The sequence below is a fragment of the Glandiceps talaboti genome, chromosome 6 (genome assembly GCF_964340395.1).
Source record: "Glandiceps talaboti chromosome 6, keGlaTala1.1, whole genome shotgun sequence".
NCBI lineage: Eukaryota > Metazoa > Hemichordata > Enteropneusta > Spengelidae > Glandiceps > Glandiceps talaboti.
This window is the reverse complement of record NC_135554.1, coordinates 14,830,274-14,845,591: the sequence shown is the minus strand read 5'-3', so window position 1 is coordinate 14,845,591 and position 15,318 is coordinate 14,830,274. Positions and strand designations below refer to the sequence as shown.

General features: G+C 34.5%; 1 protein-coding gene across 5 annotated transcripts in view; it reads left to right on the top strand.

The window, feature by feature from the left end:
* The window catches only part of LOC144436061 (dual specificity protein phosphatase CDC14AB-like), a 44,805-nt gene that overhangs the window by 414 nt on the left and 29,073 nt on the right, over window positions 1-15,318 (top strand). For all 5 annotated transcript variants that reach the window (XM_078124719.1, XM_078124721.1, XM_078124722.1 and 2 more), the window contains exons 2-5: window positions 152-242; window positions 371-446; window positions 5,072-5,164; window positions 9,943-10,022. In XM_078124719.1, the coding sequence (XP_077980845.1) occupies window positions 152-242; window positions 371-446; window positions 5,072-5,164; window positions 9,943-10,022 (340 nt within the window). The remainder of the gene's footprint in view (window positions 1-151; window positions 243-370; window positions 447-5,071; window positions 5,165-9,942; window positions 10,023-15,318) is intronic.

The following is a 15,318-nucleotide window of genomic DNA, read 5'->3' as shown; positions in this document are numbered from 1 at the left end:
CCCACAGAGTAAAGTTACGTGTGCACTTGAGTCATGAATTGAATGCCTGTCAATGTACGGACTAACTATGTACTGTAACGTTACCATTCATCTGATGGTCCCTCCCCTATAACTTACCGGTAACGCCATCGTTTCATTTATTTCTCTACAGATCGTCTCTACTTTGCCACTCTACGGAATAAACCAAGAAGTACGACAAATACACACTACTTTAACGTTGATGATGAATTAGTATATGAAAAGTAAGTCACATTATTATTTTCTATAAAATGAGTACATTGACGTGTAATTTTTTTTCACTAGATAATTTTACACCACCATTTTTGGACAAACTTTATATCATAATTGATTATCTGTGTCTCTTCTACAGTTTTTACGCAGATTTCGGACCGTTAAATTTAGCACAGTTATATAGATATTGCTGTAAACTCAATAAGAAATTAAAGGTGAGTGGCTGTACAGTACCATTTAATTTTTTCTTGGATTCCACAGTTTTTCCAATTTGACTTTAAATAAGGGCAGGTATAGTATTCTTGGACTAAGTTCCAAATCCATGCTATGTTTCCAAACTTTACAAATCTAAAAAATTAAATGCAAATATAAAATATTGCCAACTGTTTAAACATTTAAAATTTAATGACTATATTTTTTTTTACAATTTGTGTAGGGTAATATTCGATTTTTACAGAATATTCTGAAACAGTGCATTGTTTGGGTTTTATCTGTTTTTTTAAAGTGTCTGACTCAGAAGTTTGTTTCATGGGTTGACAGCATAAAGAAGTCAAAATGTATACTTCATAATAAAACTTTATCTGTTTCTCAAAAACTCCTACAATTGGTATGAGGTACATACTGGTATATAATGACCAATGTTATCATAGATGAGATTAACTGTCACATGATGAATAGAGATGACATATTTCCAAAATGCTATGATTTTATAGAGTGTAATGAATGAATAACTAAACCTACTCATAAGACTGCATTTGTCTCAAGTACTGTAAGAGGCGAGGGACAGGCTGTAAGGCAGTGGTGCATGGAATATTACATATACTATAGGTGGCTATTTTAGGGTGCCTGCTGTGCATACGTGTAAATCAGTGGCAAGTGTTGAGAATACTTTTCCCATCTGCCAAAAATTGATTAGTTCATGTAAAATGATGACAGGAAACAAAGATGAAAACAAGTGAGGTGTGTTGTGTCACTGTCAGTATAGCAGTTGTGTGATATTCATAGAATCAAACACTGTACTGAAGCAGTTACCAGTATATCCTGATCCCCTCCATACTTTTAGAATGTTTTCTTTACAAATGTGTAAGAATTGTGCAATGTCACAAAAAACTAATTGATTATGTCAAATTTTTGAACAGTGAAAGACTTTCACATGTTAATATGTGTTGTATACTATTGAAATGTTTTTTGAACAATATGCGTACATGGTAATCCTGTGCAACATGTACAAAGGTTATTGTCCAATTTTGTTAACTTTTACTCTAAGTCTGGAGTCAGTCCTGCTGGCAGAGAGTTAAGTCTGACTTGCCCATGTCCACACACTGTCTTGCGAAAACCATATTACCAGTACATGTAATTATTTATAGTGACAATTGTCATCAGCATTTTGTAGCTGTATTAGCACAATAGAGGGACTATGGTGTAGGCAAAAACACAAGATTTACACATCTCACTACTTATCACCTCAGTTTTAAGTTCTGTCATACTGGGCAGATGGACATTGGCAAAAATCAAGAAATGGGAACATTTTGAATATGACGATGTTCATTGTGCAGAGCTTTTTTGAAGTGTTATAGTATTTCCATTCTTCTGTCATAATGACTGCTGGTATTTGTTGGGTAGTTGGTGGACGCCAATGTTTGATTGTTAGACACTATGATTTTTCTGTTTTTGTCTGCACTACAATCTGCAGACTGAAACTTACTGTTTTGGATATTGAGACTTGGCAGGACACAGTTGGGTATCACAATCGAGTGTTGTAATTTTTCATTTACAAGCAGGATATGTAATGGTAATGTGTATCAACCTTAGGTCCTATCAACCTTTATCACACAGTTAATTTCTAGAGTTATTCCAGTATAATTTTACATGAATGTTTAAATTTGAACTTCTTTGAACAAATTTTCAATAGATCTCAAAGCTTGGTGCCTGTCATTAAAATTCATCATAAATATTTTACGGTCATTATGGAATGACTACTTGTCTTGGTTTTTTTCCATGATATGTTGTAATACAATCTGTGTGCAATTATTGGTAGGAGGGACAAACTCCAGCTAGGTATGTTTCTGAGGTATATTATGTCCATTGTTAGAAATCTTGATGATACATTTAATTGAGCCTCACTTCATGTTACTTGATACAGTAATAAGTGTAATGAAAGATGTCAATATTACATGATTATGGTAAAGTGCCAGTCATCAAGCAACGACCAAAATAATTACTCAGAATTGTTTGCAATATGACAAAAAATGACTTCAATTGACTCAAAGCAGGGGTTTTATACAACCAGTCTCTGAATTTAAATGACATTGTCTTGCCTTAGGGGAACACTGGTCATGCATTGATGGTTGTCATATTGCCTACAACTTACAAGGGCATAATGTTGAGTTGTTTAATAGCTTTAGATTTTAGGTTCATGATTTCTGAACATTGGCTAGCTAGCTGCAATTGTATATTAGAAGGCAGACTCGTACTCGTAACTAGAACTTCATATCAATTCATCAGTCATTGTAAATGGATTGCGAAATGTATGTACTTGAGAAAAGTTAAATGATTGGCCTGTAATTTATCAATTTTTGTCAGCTGGTAATGATCAATGTGTGACATTTCATTAGTGTCATTATATTCCTTTTGACGTACACGTTATTAATTTAAATCATGTATTTCAAGTACAGCATTTAATACTTGCCATTACGCCATGAGTCACTCTGTATTCACAGCTACTCTTTGACTGAATCCACTCATTCTCTGACTAAATTGTGGGATCATTTCATATAGCTGTAGCTATATTTAAAATCTGGAAATAACAAACAAAATGAGGACAGGAAGTCTAATTTCCTGGAAACATTCTAACAAAGCCCCTCAAACCAGGCTACATACCTGTATATCCTGAATGCAAGTCTTCAACCATAATGCCTTTTAAATATGAAAACCATTGCATCAAATAATGCATGCCCAAGTTTCAATCCAACAGCTGAATGCCATAGGTATGGAATTACATGAACTTTTCAATTAACTCTCAGCTTGTTGACTTGATAGCATGATGTTATAGTTTCCTGGCAGCTACCACATTACAGTAGCATGTATATGTATATATGCTGTTGCACATTGCTCACAAACACAGCAATGGCTACCACATCGCTGTTCAGTGTTATATACGTAGTCTCAACACCAATCACAGTCACTTGACTAGTAGTAGCACTTGTACCCACCACCACAGCTATTCAGTGTGACAGCTAGTATCTCAGTACTTGGGATGCTGTACCACTTATCTACCATCACCATCACGCGGTATCTGGCAATCATTTGGACCTGAAATCTTGACTCTCTCTCTGTCTTTCTTTCTCTCTTTCCTGCTATTTTTTCCACTCATAGGCATTTACTTTCAGGGATGAAAACTGTTGGAGTCATGTAAGCGGTCTCTCTCTCTCTCCTTCCCTTTCTAGTGATACAGTTGTGCATGCTATGTCTGTTCTCACCTCAAAAGTGTCTCCTCGCAAACTGCTATAGATTGCGCCTGATTAGTGTTTGTTATAGTGTTACATATCTTTGTCAAACCATTAAAGCATTTCCTTGTCCATCTAGCCAGCATCTTTTGTTATACATTTTGTACTTGTGATTTGTGTTTCTCACTGCACAAAAGACAGCTTTCCACACAGTTGACATTTCATTCAGCTGTGTTTGATGGGTCTGTTACTGTCATTGAACAGTAAGGTGATTCACCCTTTGAAATGCTGAAAGTAGGACAGAAAGATGTGAAACTTAGCATGTAGCTAATATTGGCTTGACATTGATATATATATATCTGTAGTCTGTGTTGTATATTTTGTCAATGCATGCATTTGCATGTTAATCTGTAATAACACCAATAGCAGTTTCATCAGCTATATTCTAGCTTGTATGAAATCAAGGTAATATATTGAGTTTGACTTGATAGGTATTTTGTTATGGCATTCCTAAAGCAGTACAGTAGCACAACCAAGGCAGCATTGTTGTCATTGCTACCAGGAAGTTTTCAAGTACTTAAGTGACATGATACTCCTGGTATTTCTTTTACACAGTAATAATGTTATGGAAAAAACAGCATCTAGTATGTGAAACCCGATATCAGAAAACTACCATCTTTAATAGCAATGCCATGTGTACATGTAGTTTTGTTACTTAGTGCTTGGCTTGGAAGCCATATGTTAATAAGTAGGAGATTGCACATTTTTCAGCATGTATGTGGTATTCGCTTGTCTTCTGTGCTGTGTCTAATTGGCATGATCACTGACGCATGACAGACCTATACAATAGTTGCACCAAACAAATTAACAGTTAGACAATATATTGCACCGCAGTACTTCTACTTGCAATTTATCATAGTGCTGTAACGCCACGTAATTTATCCATGAGAAGGGACAGTATTATAAACAGCCTGTGGCCAACCTAATTATACAGTAGCTATGTGGATGTCAGAGTCAGTTCTTAAGTAAGGAGGATGGACAGAAAGTCTGGTTACTAGACATGTTATTTTTACCTTTGAGGCAGAGAAAAACATCCTCATACTTAACTTTGAAATGTGTGGTTAATGAAGTTACTTCATAAAAACACAAATAACTTCAAATACACATACATACTGTATGAAAAAGATAGTGTTCATATGGATAGTGTATCGCTGCACAGTAATAGAAACTTGAGAATTTTGTTATCATATTTGAAAATTAGTATTGATATAAATATTGTAAGATAAGTTCATAAGTCAAATACCTGCAATAAAGTATTAGTATTAATAATATTCTCCTATCTGATGGACTATTGTTTTTGAAATATAACACCTATGTTTATGTTTATTTTGCAGTCATTTTCTTTGGCAAAAAAGAAGATAGTTCACTATACAAGCTTTGATTCAAGGAAACGTGCCAATGCAGCTTTTCTTATAGGAGCTTATACAGTAAGTATAACATTAATTTTATGTGTCACACTATTACGTCGTATATCTCCTATGGCAAATTTGTGAAGTGGTAATTTGTGGTACTACTGGTAGATAGTTACTTAACCCTGTAAATGTCCTGGTTTCTATAACTCTATGTAATTACACCCTAAATATAGGGTGTCTGGCTTTAAAGGGTTAATGTTGGTATGATATTGGTAAGGTACTAACTTTGTGTATTAGTATCCACACTGGTAATATTATCCATTATAAGGTATAATCTATGTATTTTTGTAGTCTACCACTGTACCAGTAATTAAATCAGTTATATTGCAAACAATGTTGACGTGTTCAATTTCACTATACCAGTCATTTCATTGTGTTTGTAGTGTCAGCCGATATATGTTTGATTCCCCAATGAAACATTGCTTGAATTGTACTTTACAGTAGAATGTCTACTAGTTAACATGGATTCCAGACTATGTTTGACTTATGGCCAGGAACAGTTCTGTGTAAAAATGACTCTGTATACCACACACACACACAAGCACACACACACACACACACACACACACACACACACACACACACACACACACACACACACACACACACACACACACAAGCACACGTACAGACACATACATGTACACATACACTCTCTATAAAATAATCATGTCAAAGAGACATCTTGTTCAACAACATTATCAGGTCACATGAAAATGTAACAATGGAGTCATTCGTTATCGGTCAGTTGTGAAACCTGCATCCTGCTAATGGAACACACATTCACAATGTGTTATACATGTCAGTGACATTGCCTCTTAGATATGGCCAGTTATTAAATGGAGCATCATAATGACAATGGCAATAGGGAAATAAATTTAATAAATACAGAAACAACCTAATGCTTACTATTTGAGCTTGTAAAGCCTTCCTTCATACAGCAATACTGATAGTAAGCTATGTGCAGTGTTGATATATGTGTTACACTACAGTGTAAGTGAATCACTCAGTGTAACCTTATAAGGTCAATATATATTAAGCTATGCTAAGGGCTGGTTGATTTCCTTCCTCTAGTGTTGTTGATGTCATGTACTTGTCTCAAAGTGATACTTTTTCGTACCGAAGTAAAAACGAAATTTGTCTTTTGCAAAGGTCTGTTGTTCATCCAGGTTTCTGTGTTATGGTGTGGTACGTTTGTAGGAAGATGTCAAGTTGTCTGTAATAACTGTGCATGTTTAACACCAATTGATGTTTCATACACAAACTGTATTATGAATCTATAGTCTTACATGGTACATGTATATGAATTGTATGTCTCTTTAGAAACTAAATTGACCAAACAATAGCATTTATTGTTTTTAGAAACTGGCACATGGTACTGTTTACCCTGTATCAAACATGCACACATTTTTGGAAATGAGTGGGTTGTATGTGAATTTTATTGCACAGTGGGAGAAGGAAATGGGGCAGTGGTGACCATTTAACCTTTTGGGAACACCAGGTGGTATGTTTATGTCTCACAATGGTATGTGTATGTGTATGTGTAAGTATTTGTGTGTGTACCTTGATTTGTACATGTAAATATGGAATGTACCTATCTAGTGTGCATGGTGTGGTGTAGATTTGATAGACATCAACTAATCCTATATCACACTAGTATACACAGACCACTACACATGAATTATTGGCTGTATGCAAGGTAATTTATTGAATACAACATTACAAAGGTACTTCTAAAATATCATAGTCTTCAGAATCATATACATCCTGTAAAGTTATGTATAAGAAACAAAACCTCAATACAGAATTTTTTTCCCCAAATTTGATAATAACTACATGAATATTGACTACCATAGTCTACTTATTCAAAAAGAACTTCCAAAATCAGAATATGTGTTTTTACCTCTATTTCGGCTTAATTACAATATATCTACATACTAATATCAACATCTATAATATCCAAAATTAATTCAGTAAACGCACACACACACAAAAAAAATGATTAAAAAATCACAATATTAGAATTTAAGACTATAAGAAGCAGTGTGTACATGTATGTGTGCTACTAAACATATGGCTCCCAAAGTAAAGATAACACTATTTGTTATGTGGTGATATGGTTAAAAGCATGCACATACCTAACCCACCTCTAGATTAAAAATAAACAGTTTTGATGACAATAGATTTCTTGACTATCAACCTTCCCCCTATGTTGACAACTACCAACAGTTACTACATTGTATATTAGTAAGAGGATTAGACTGAGTGGCAGACAGTCATCAAGGTCTTGTGTCTAGCTGACTTCTTAGTAAACAAACGGTGAAGGTGAACACATTTGTTGTGATCAGTCAAATTGTTTTATGAAATAGATTGCCAGCTGTTATACCAGTGATATGTGATTTGTTGGATAGCCCATGGTATCAAACACAGCATGCTTGTAGTATTCATTTACCAGCTGTTCTGTATCAATTTTGTTAAACATTTCGAAAGATATTCATGAAAAAAAAAGTTATACTAATAAAATCATATTTAGTCAATAGTGTTTTGTGTAGGTGGGGAATGTATTCAGAAGAGTCCGTTTGTACAATAATACATCCGTTGGTGGATTTCAACTAATGTCCAGGCTCCTGCTATAATCGGAATCTGCCAGTGCAAGGGATTTTTAAACTTAGAAAAAATTTGAACACCAATTGTGAGTTTTCCAAAAGTTTTCCAGGAAAGTTGTCAAAATTAGATATTATTTTGGTACCTGTTTGTTTAATTACTACTTTAATCACGTATATTAAATGTCAGTACATTTTGATCAGTTTTTAAGTACAAGGTTCAAAAGAACTTTTAGTTTGTAATTTGTCAAATTACGTCAACCAGAAAGATAACTTTAAGTAACCAGATGTGTAAATAAATTGTTTTAGAGTGAACAGCTGTTGCAAAATGACAGATAGTGATCAGGAAATGACACACAATTTTGTATGAATTTGATACAAGGTGATCAAAACCATGCAAATTCTTTATATTTACATATCTAGAATCTACATATTTTGACTACATGGAGTAAAATACCTAACACCATGCACCTCCTGTGGACTAGTTCTTATGGCATGTATTCATAATATTTAACTGAAAAATAATAGTATGTTTCCTTTGAAAACTGGAGTAAAAATAATATCCTCTCAGCCAGTCTATGACTCACATTTATATTTTAGCCTTTTGAACTGTTTAAAATAGCAAAAAGGTTACTGGAGTGATAGTATTTCATACACACACCACACGTAATAATGTGGTTATTGCTAAATTAAGTAAAAAGGATGTTATGGAATGTAATAACTTGTTTACTTCCTATTGGGTTGATTCATATTCCTGTCATGACTGTTCTACTATAACTTTCCACATTTTCATTACTCAGTACCAACTCTTAGTACAGTTCAATTGATACAATATTTCCTGACAGCTATTCAGAATGGCTAACATATCCATTTCCATACAACGGTCTTAAGGTGTGGTTACCGCTGTGGTACTGCTATTTACTTTGTCATTTCTTCAAGTTGTTAGATGCTATGTCATGGTATGTTTTGTACAGTCATACAATGGTGGTGGCTCAGTGTGTGTTTACAATTACAATACTCAGATGCCCTCATTTCAGGTCACAGAATGATGTCCACAGTTGTAAACCTTTTGAATTTTGATTTTTCTTCTTCTTTCGTTTAATATTTAAAGTAACATTGTCAGAATTTTAGGGGGACTGGTCATTGTTTGTGTGTCGGTTAATTTATCAACTGTAAACACCTCATAATGAAAGTCATTTGGATTTGTCTCTCGTATGTATCAGGATAACCATCCTGGCAGAAAGGGGACAGTACATAAAAACAAATATCCTGTGATTCATTATGTAATCTTGATTACGTATAATACTCATATTTTAAATATCTAGGGTTAGAGGAAATTTGTTCTGTTGAAAATATGATTCCCATGTGTGTAAAGACCACAGTATCATTCTCACATGTACCTACAACTTCTTACTGTCCTTGTAAATGGTACAGACGTCTTTAATAATGTAAAGAGCTTTATTTATCAGATTTCTGTTCCTTTAGTCTCCCTCTGTTTGTATTACAATATACTTTGGTATATATACCATTGGTTGCCATGGCACCATGCATATGAAGTCTTTTTTAATCTACAATGCTATTTGAAGTTGAATTTAATCAATAGAAGTAGGTTAATACATGTAACATGTGTTTAATTAACTGACCTTTCCCCCCTTGTACAGAATATTTGGCATTTGACACTGTAAATATGACAACTTTTTGTTGTTGAAATCAAAACTGAAATATGCAGTCACAGAATATCACTTATTTAAAATGGATATTTTGCACAGTACAAGCGTCCATTTCCATATTTGTATGCGACAGTTTATGTGATCGTGTATAGACTACAAAGGGTGTAAAACTACCATTATTTGAAATATTGACAAGTCAACCATTTTACTGTAAAGCAATGTGCTTGTTGGTCATGGCAGAGACTACAATGTTGAATACTGAATAGTTCAATGTATGTTGTGTGTTCTCAATTAGTGAGTTATGTGTCTATATTTAGATCGCCATGGTAACAGCAGTCTAGTAGTCGTTCTTGCTACATGATTTTCACTTGGTTACCACTACAGGAAGTATTTCATTAAAGAGAAAACTCGAATGTAGTAACTTAATGTAATAAGGTGTCACAGAGTTGTACTAGTTCATAGGAAAGTGAAAATGTTATTGATATTGACCATTTTAATTCATTTCTCTTTTACTCAATAGATTATTTATTTAAAGAAAACTCCAGAAGAAGCATATCGGCCATTAATTGCTGGCAATAATCCTCCTTATTTACCATTCAGGTAAGTGACTTCATTTTTTAGAGGAAAATGGAGTAAATTAGTTGAGGGAAGGAGTGAAGTTGGCAAGTAGATTTGTGTTCGATGGGGAGGGGGATGTGTGTGGCAAGTAAGTGACTTTGTTCTATGAGAGAAAATGGAAGAGTGCGAGGGTAAATAAGTTGAAGGAATGAAGTTGGTAAAGCAGGTATCACACTCAGGAAATTCTTACTTAGCATACTGCGACAAGTTTTATTCTGTGATCATCAAATACGACCGACATGAAGTTATTTCAAAATGGCAGAGCTCATATAATTTCAGCAATTCTGTGTATTTTTTGGCACCATCGAATGCAATATTACAAACAATGTGATGTCGCTCCTGGCTCCTTCAAAGACCATATTATGGGGTATATAATAGTGTGAAAATATCATAAGCCATAGCACACTCCTTGCATGGGTTGGTTGTTACTGGTAAAAGTATGCCAGTAAAAATCAAAATATTTTGATCCCTGTGGTTAAGATGGCAGTCGATTGTCGTAAAAATTGCTTTTCAGCCCGTAGTACACTACACAATTTTTGCCGGCGATCTGCTAAACGCTGTGTTGGTAGGTATTGCAAGTGAGAATTTCCATAGTGCGCTACCTGCTTATGTGGACTTGTGTTCGATGGGGAAGGAGATATGTATAGTAAGTAAGTGATTTTGTTCTTTGAGAGAAAATGAGGAGAATGAACGTAAATGAACTTGTGTTCGGTGGGGAAGGAGGTTTCGGCAGATGGATTGGTTTAATACTGTGTGAAGGGAGGAAATGTAAAAATAAAGGAAATATTTTAAAATGTGTAGAAGTATTAGGAGAAGGGGTAATTTAGTGTTGTAATAATTAAGTAAAAGAAGAAGCAACACACAGGAAAAGGGAATATGGTAAAACAGGCACAGTTTCCAAAGCATTATAGTTTATCATAATTCTGGTAGAGAAGCCCAGTAAAACAGTAGGGTAACCCAGGTAGATTTTACCTGCTTACCACCGTTAACAAGAACACTGATCACTGTAGATAACACCTGTAAACCCATGCCATTAATGTTTCTATGCACATATGTCATACTACCCTGAACTACTGTGTGCTTTTATACTCAACTATATAGTATAAATGTCTGTATATCAGTGTGTGTAATGTGAATTTCACTTTGAACAACACTGTCAACAAATCTATGAAAAGGATCTCCATCACATGATTCGTGTTTACCTTGAACACAACAATGGGGTATTTCATGACAACACTACTGGTATGACAAAAATCTGTAGATAAAGTGGTAACACAATGTCATGTCAACACTTAGTTCTAGCATTGACAAACAGTCATGGTTATTTTGTTGTTTTGGAGCTTTGTTAGTGTGCTGACCTGTGGTTAAGAATGGGGTTAACATAGCTATCTTGATAAACAGTAAGATAGGATATAATCAGATAGAGATAGGGTATGCAGGCTTTTCCATGAAGTTGTGTACATGGTTCAGAATAGAAAAGGTTGAATGTGATTGTGAGTTCATGAAACATTGGTGTATTTTGGAGTCATAATAAATAGTATACTAGTAGTAGTACTGCTGTAGTTACATCCTGCCCATTCTCTGCATTGTTCAAGTTAAATGACAGCCTTGGTGACGGTCTAGGTATTTACAATACTGGTAAAAACAAATAGTAGTTGTGTAGTGCTATGCAGTGCACCATGTTCTTGAAATCCTGTGTAAATCCTGAAAAGTACGTAAATCCTGGTAATTGAGCTAAGCTTGTTATAGTAGTTGATGTATTTGATCACTAGTAATAGTATGTATGGGCATTGTATGTCAGAGAACAACCTGTATGCATTCATTGTTTTATGTGTTCACCAGAATAGAAGGAGTTACAGTTATAGAAACTATCCTCATGTAATCACTGGGTGTGTGCATTCTTAGCATTTACCAAGACTAATTCACCAGTATACTTACTTCAAAACTCACTGGAGCTTGTTTTTTACTAGGAGATAGCTTTAAAGCACTTGTAGTCTGTGTATAGCCAGGCTATGTCAAAAGAGTTTGTCTATTCAGCATATTAAAACTGATCTGAAAGAGATATTGTCATAGAAATTAACTTTTCGTCACTGGTTGTGTAGTTTGTTGTTAGCCACTTCATTTGAGTACATTGTACATGTACATTGTACCTGTCCCAGTATTATCAGATATGAGATTACTGTTAGTATATGTAAATGTATAAATTCTTTATATTTGACCCCGACCTTTACCTTTTCATTTACAAATTTTACTTAAATCACACAGAAGTAAAGTATTTTTTTTACATATGAAGACTTGTTGTTTGTTACAATGGTATATGTAGTCATGTCCCTTGGTACGCTGAAAAAATTGTGGATTTATCCCAGTGCTGCATTCATGACATTGTTATAACATACCGGAATTTACAAGATGAAGTCTAACTTAATTTGCAGATTCTTTGGTATCAAAGATTAATTAAATTTGTAAATACATTACTTTGAATTTGATAGTATTTGATGAATGATAATTGAAGGAATTAAGAATAAAATGACTTTTGGGTTTGTTGATATACAAAGAGAAATTAACTAGTTCCCTTAAAAACAAAGTGTTGTTTCAAAGGTCACATATCTGTGCATTGAAGTCTTTGAATTAATCTTGCATTTCATGTCGGAAATTAATAAATATTAAAATCGGGAAAGTGGCTGCACATAACGAACATTAAATTTCTGTGTGAATGATTAAGATCTGTTTTTGTTTTCTTTATTTGTGTCTGTTGTGTTTGGGGGATGATGTAATAAAATTGCCATGGCAATACAAAGCTGGACCTTTTATGTCTTTCAAATTCGACAACGGCGATCCTTTGTCGCTAACATTTCACAAAAATGTATGTATGATATAAGTTTAACCTTACAGACCCTAAAGAAATGAATGTTGATGCTCTGCACTTTTTCAGCAACAGCTAGGCTGTATCTTATAACAGGATACATGTATTATACATCCGGACTGCTGACCCATGGACTGTCTGTGTGTTCTAAATAATATGTTTCAATTGAATGTTTACCATCATAAACTTGACAAATTGATAGACATGTCAGACTTGTATATATTTTAGTAAGATACATAAGATTACAAACCAGAATAGGTAAATTTGTGGGGGTGGCTTTCAGCAGGTGATCTCATAGATATGGTAAAATCAGAAATTCCAGGTAGCTAATCTGTAGAGATAAGGAAATCAAACAAACTGTAATCAATAATGTAAAGGGAAGACAACAGTTATATGTTAAGTTACTATACATTAGTGTTCATGTTGTTAGAGCATTGTCTCAATATTTGTCAAGTTTTGTTGTGAACAACAACTATAAATACCATTCCTAGAACTCTTTCCTGAAGATGTTACATGCATCTTAGTCTAGTTGCTATACTATTTACACCTCCACTCACAGTTAGAGACCATGTTGGCATCCAGACTAGATGCATCCAGTAAGAAGCAGATTAGTGAATTTTGAATACTAGCCATTTTAAACATGGTGATAGATGTTACTTAGTAAAGCATTGAAGTCTGTCGTGTAGCTGTCAGTATTGGAAGATACAACAGGGCTGTATAAAGTATGAATGTTGAATTGATTACATTAGCTTGATGACCAAATTTTCCTGTGAATGGTCGTCTTGAAATGAAGTAATGTCCCACGGTATAATGACCTTACTTGCTACCAAATATTTCTTCATTTTTGAAACCCATTGTAGTAATTTGTACAATTAATTTTATGTGACTATCCAGTCTTATTGGGTATGACCTTTTCAAGTGTTCAAGTGGCACCCTGTCAGTATACCTACATCTCAGTTTTCAACCATCATTTAGAACTGGGTTATTTACTGGCATTATTACAATTGTCACTGTCAAACAGGTCTTTCACTCTGTTCTAGAATAGAGTCTGTCAAAGAGTGACTCAGTGCCTTTGTTGTACACACCAGCATACTTTATCTTCTGAGAGATTACATTTTCATGTAATGATAAAGTTGTACACAAGCCACACCTGTTGTTCCAGTTTGATCTACCATGATTAACAACAGTCATGTAAAATCAAGACAACGACTTTAAATTATGTATAACTTCTATATTGTGAATGTTGTACTGTGGGAAACCCTATTCTTCATAAAATGCATACCACTTTGACATTTGGCGGGCCTGGCAATGGCGATGCCCGGCCAGCCAGCCAACCAGGCCTCCATCCCTCCATGTGTGCGTGCGTGCTTGTTTGTTCACTTCATGTTCAGGCTCCCTTTTGATATTTTGAATGTCATACCTTATCAAAATCCAACTCTTCTGAATGAAACCTGATGATCTTTTCATGTGCTACTTCCTGAAATTTACTTGTAGAAATGTCATATTTAATTATAAATTTGGCCATTTCGTTGTTTTAAATTATAATAATAATAATAATAATAATAATAATAATAATAATAATAATAATAATAATCTTTATTTATACTGAATAGTTCTTTAAGCATATAAACACTTGTCTCCCAAGAAGTCCAGTGAGGGCCATCCCTCATGGGTTCAGTGTTAATGCAGGAGGAAACCGGAGTACCCAGGGAAAACCTGCGTTGTTCGGTAGTCAAAATGAATGACACTCTTCTTACTTACAAATTATTGTGTCTAGCAATCGTTTATGTTGACAATATTACGTTGTCGCGTTCAAGATATTTCCCAAACATTTTAAAACCCTGGTAACAGAGAGTGACATGTCGTACTTTGTATAACAGCTGTAGTTTCCAGACACAGCTTTGTTGCAATTGGGTTTCGTAACCATGGTGACCAGTCAGTGGCACTCAGATAGATTTTGCTACCTTGTCAACCAATAAAAAACACTGGTATGAATTGATGATAACAGTTGAGTTATGCAAGTGTTTAACTGGGTAACCCAAAAAACAATGCTAATGTTATGACATTCTGAGGTATTGCTTTGAACCTTGCTACCTTGTATGTGTACTACTTGTACTTGTTGGCTGTACCAATGTTTGTGGTGGAGGCTGGATAGTGAAATAACTATGTGGATTAGTCTTACGTTAGTTTTACTCTGACCTTTGATAATGATTTATTCCTAGTTTAGAAACCAAAGAATACAGTGAGCTGACATCACGACTGCAGCTGACTTGTATGTAGTAATAATAGATCAGAAACAGAACATATTTCAATTGGTAGACATTTTGATTTTGCTGTCTGTAGAGTTGCTTTGTACATGTATATTGATGTTTTCTTGTCAGAGTTTGTGGATTTGCTTCCAAGGAATGTCTGCTA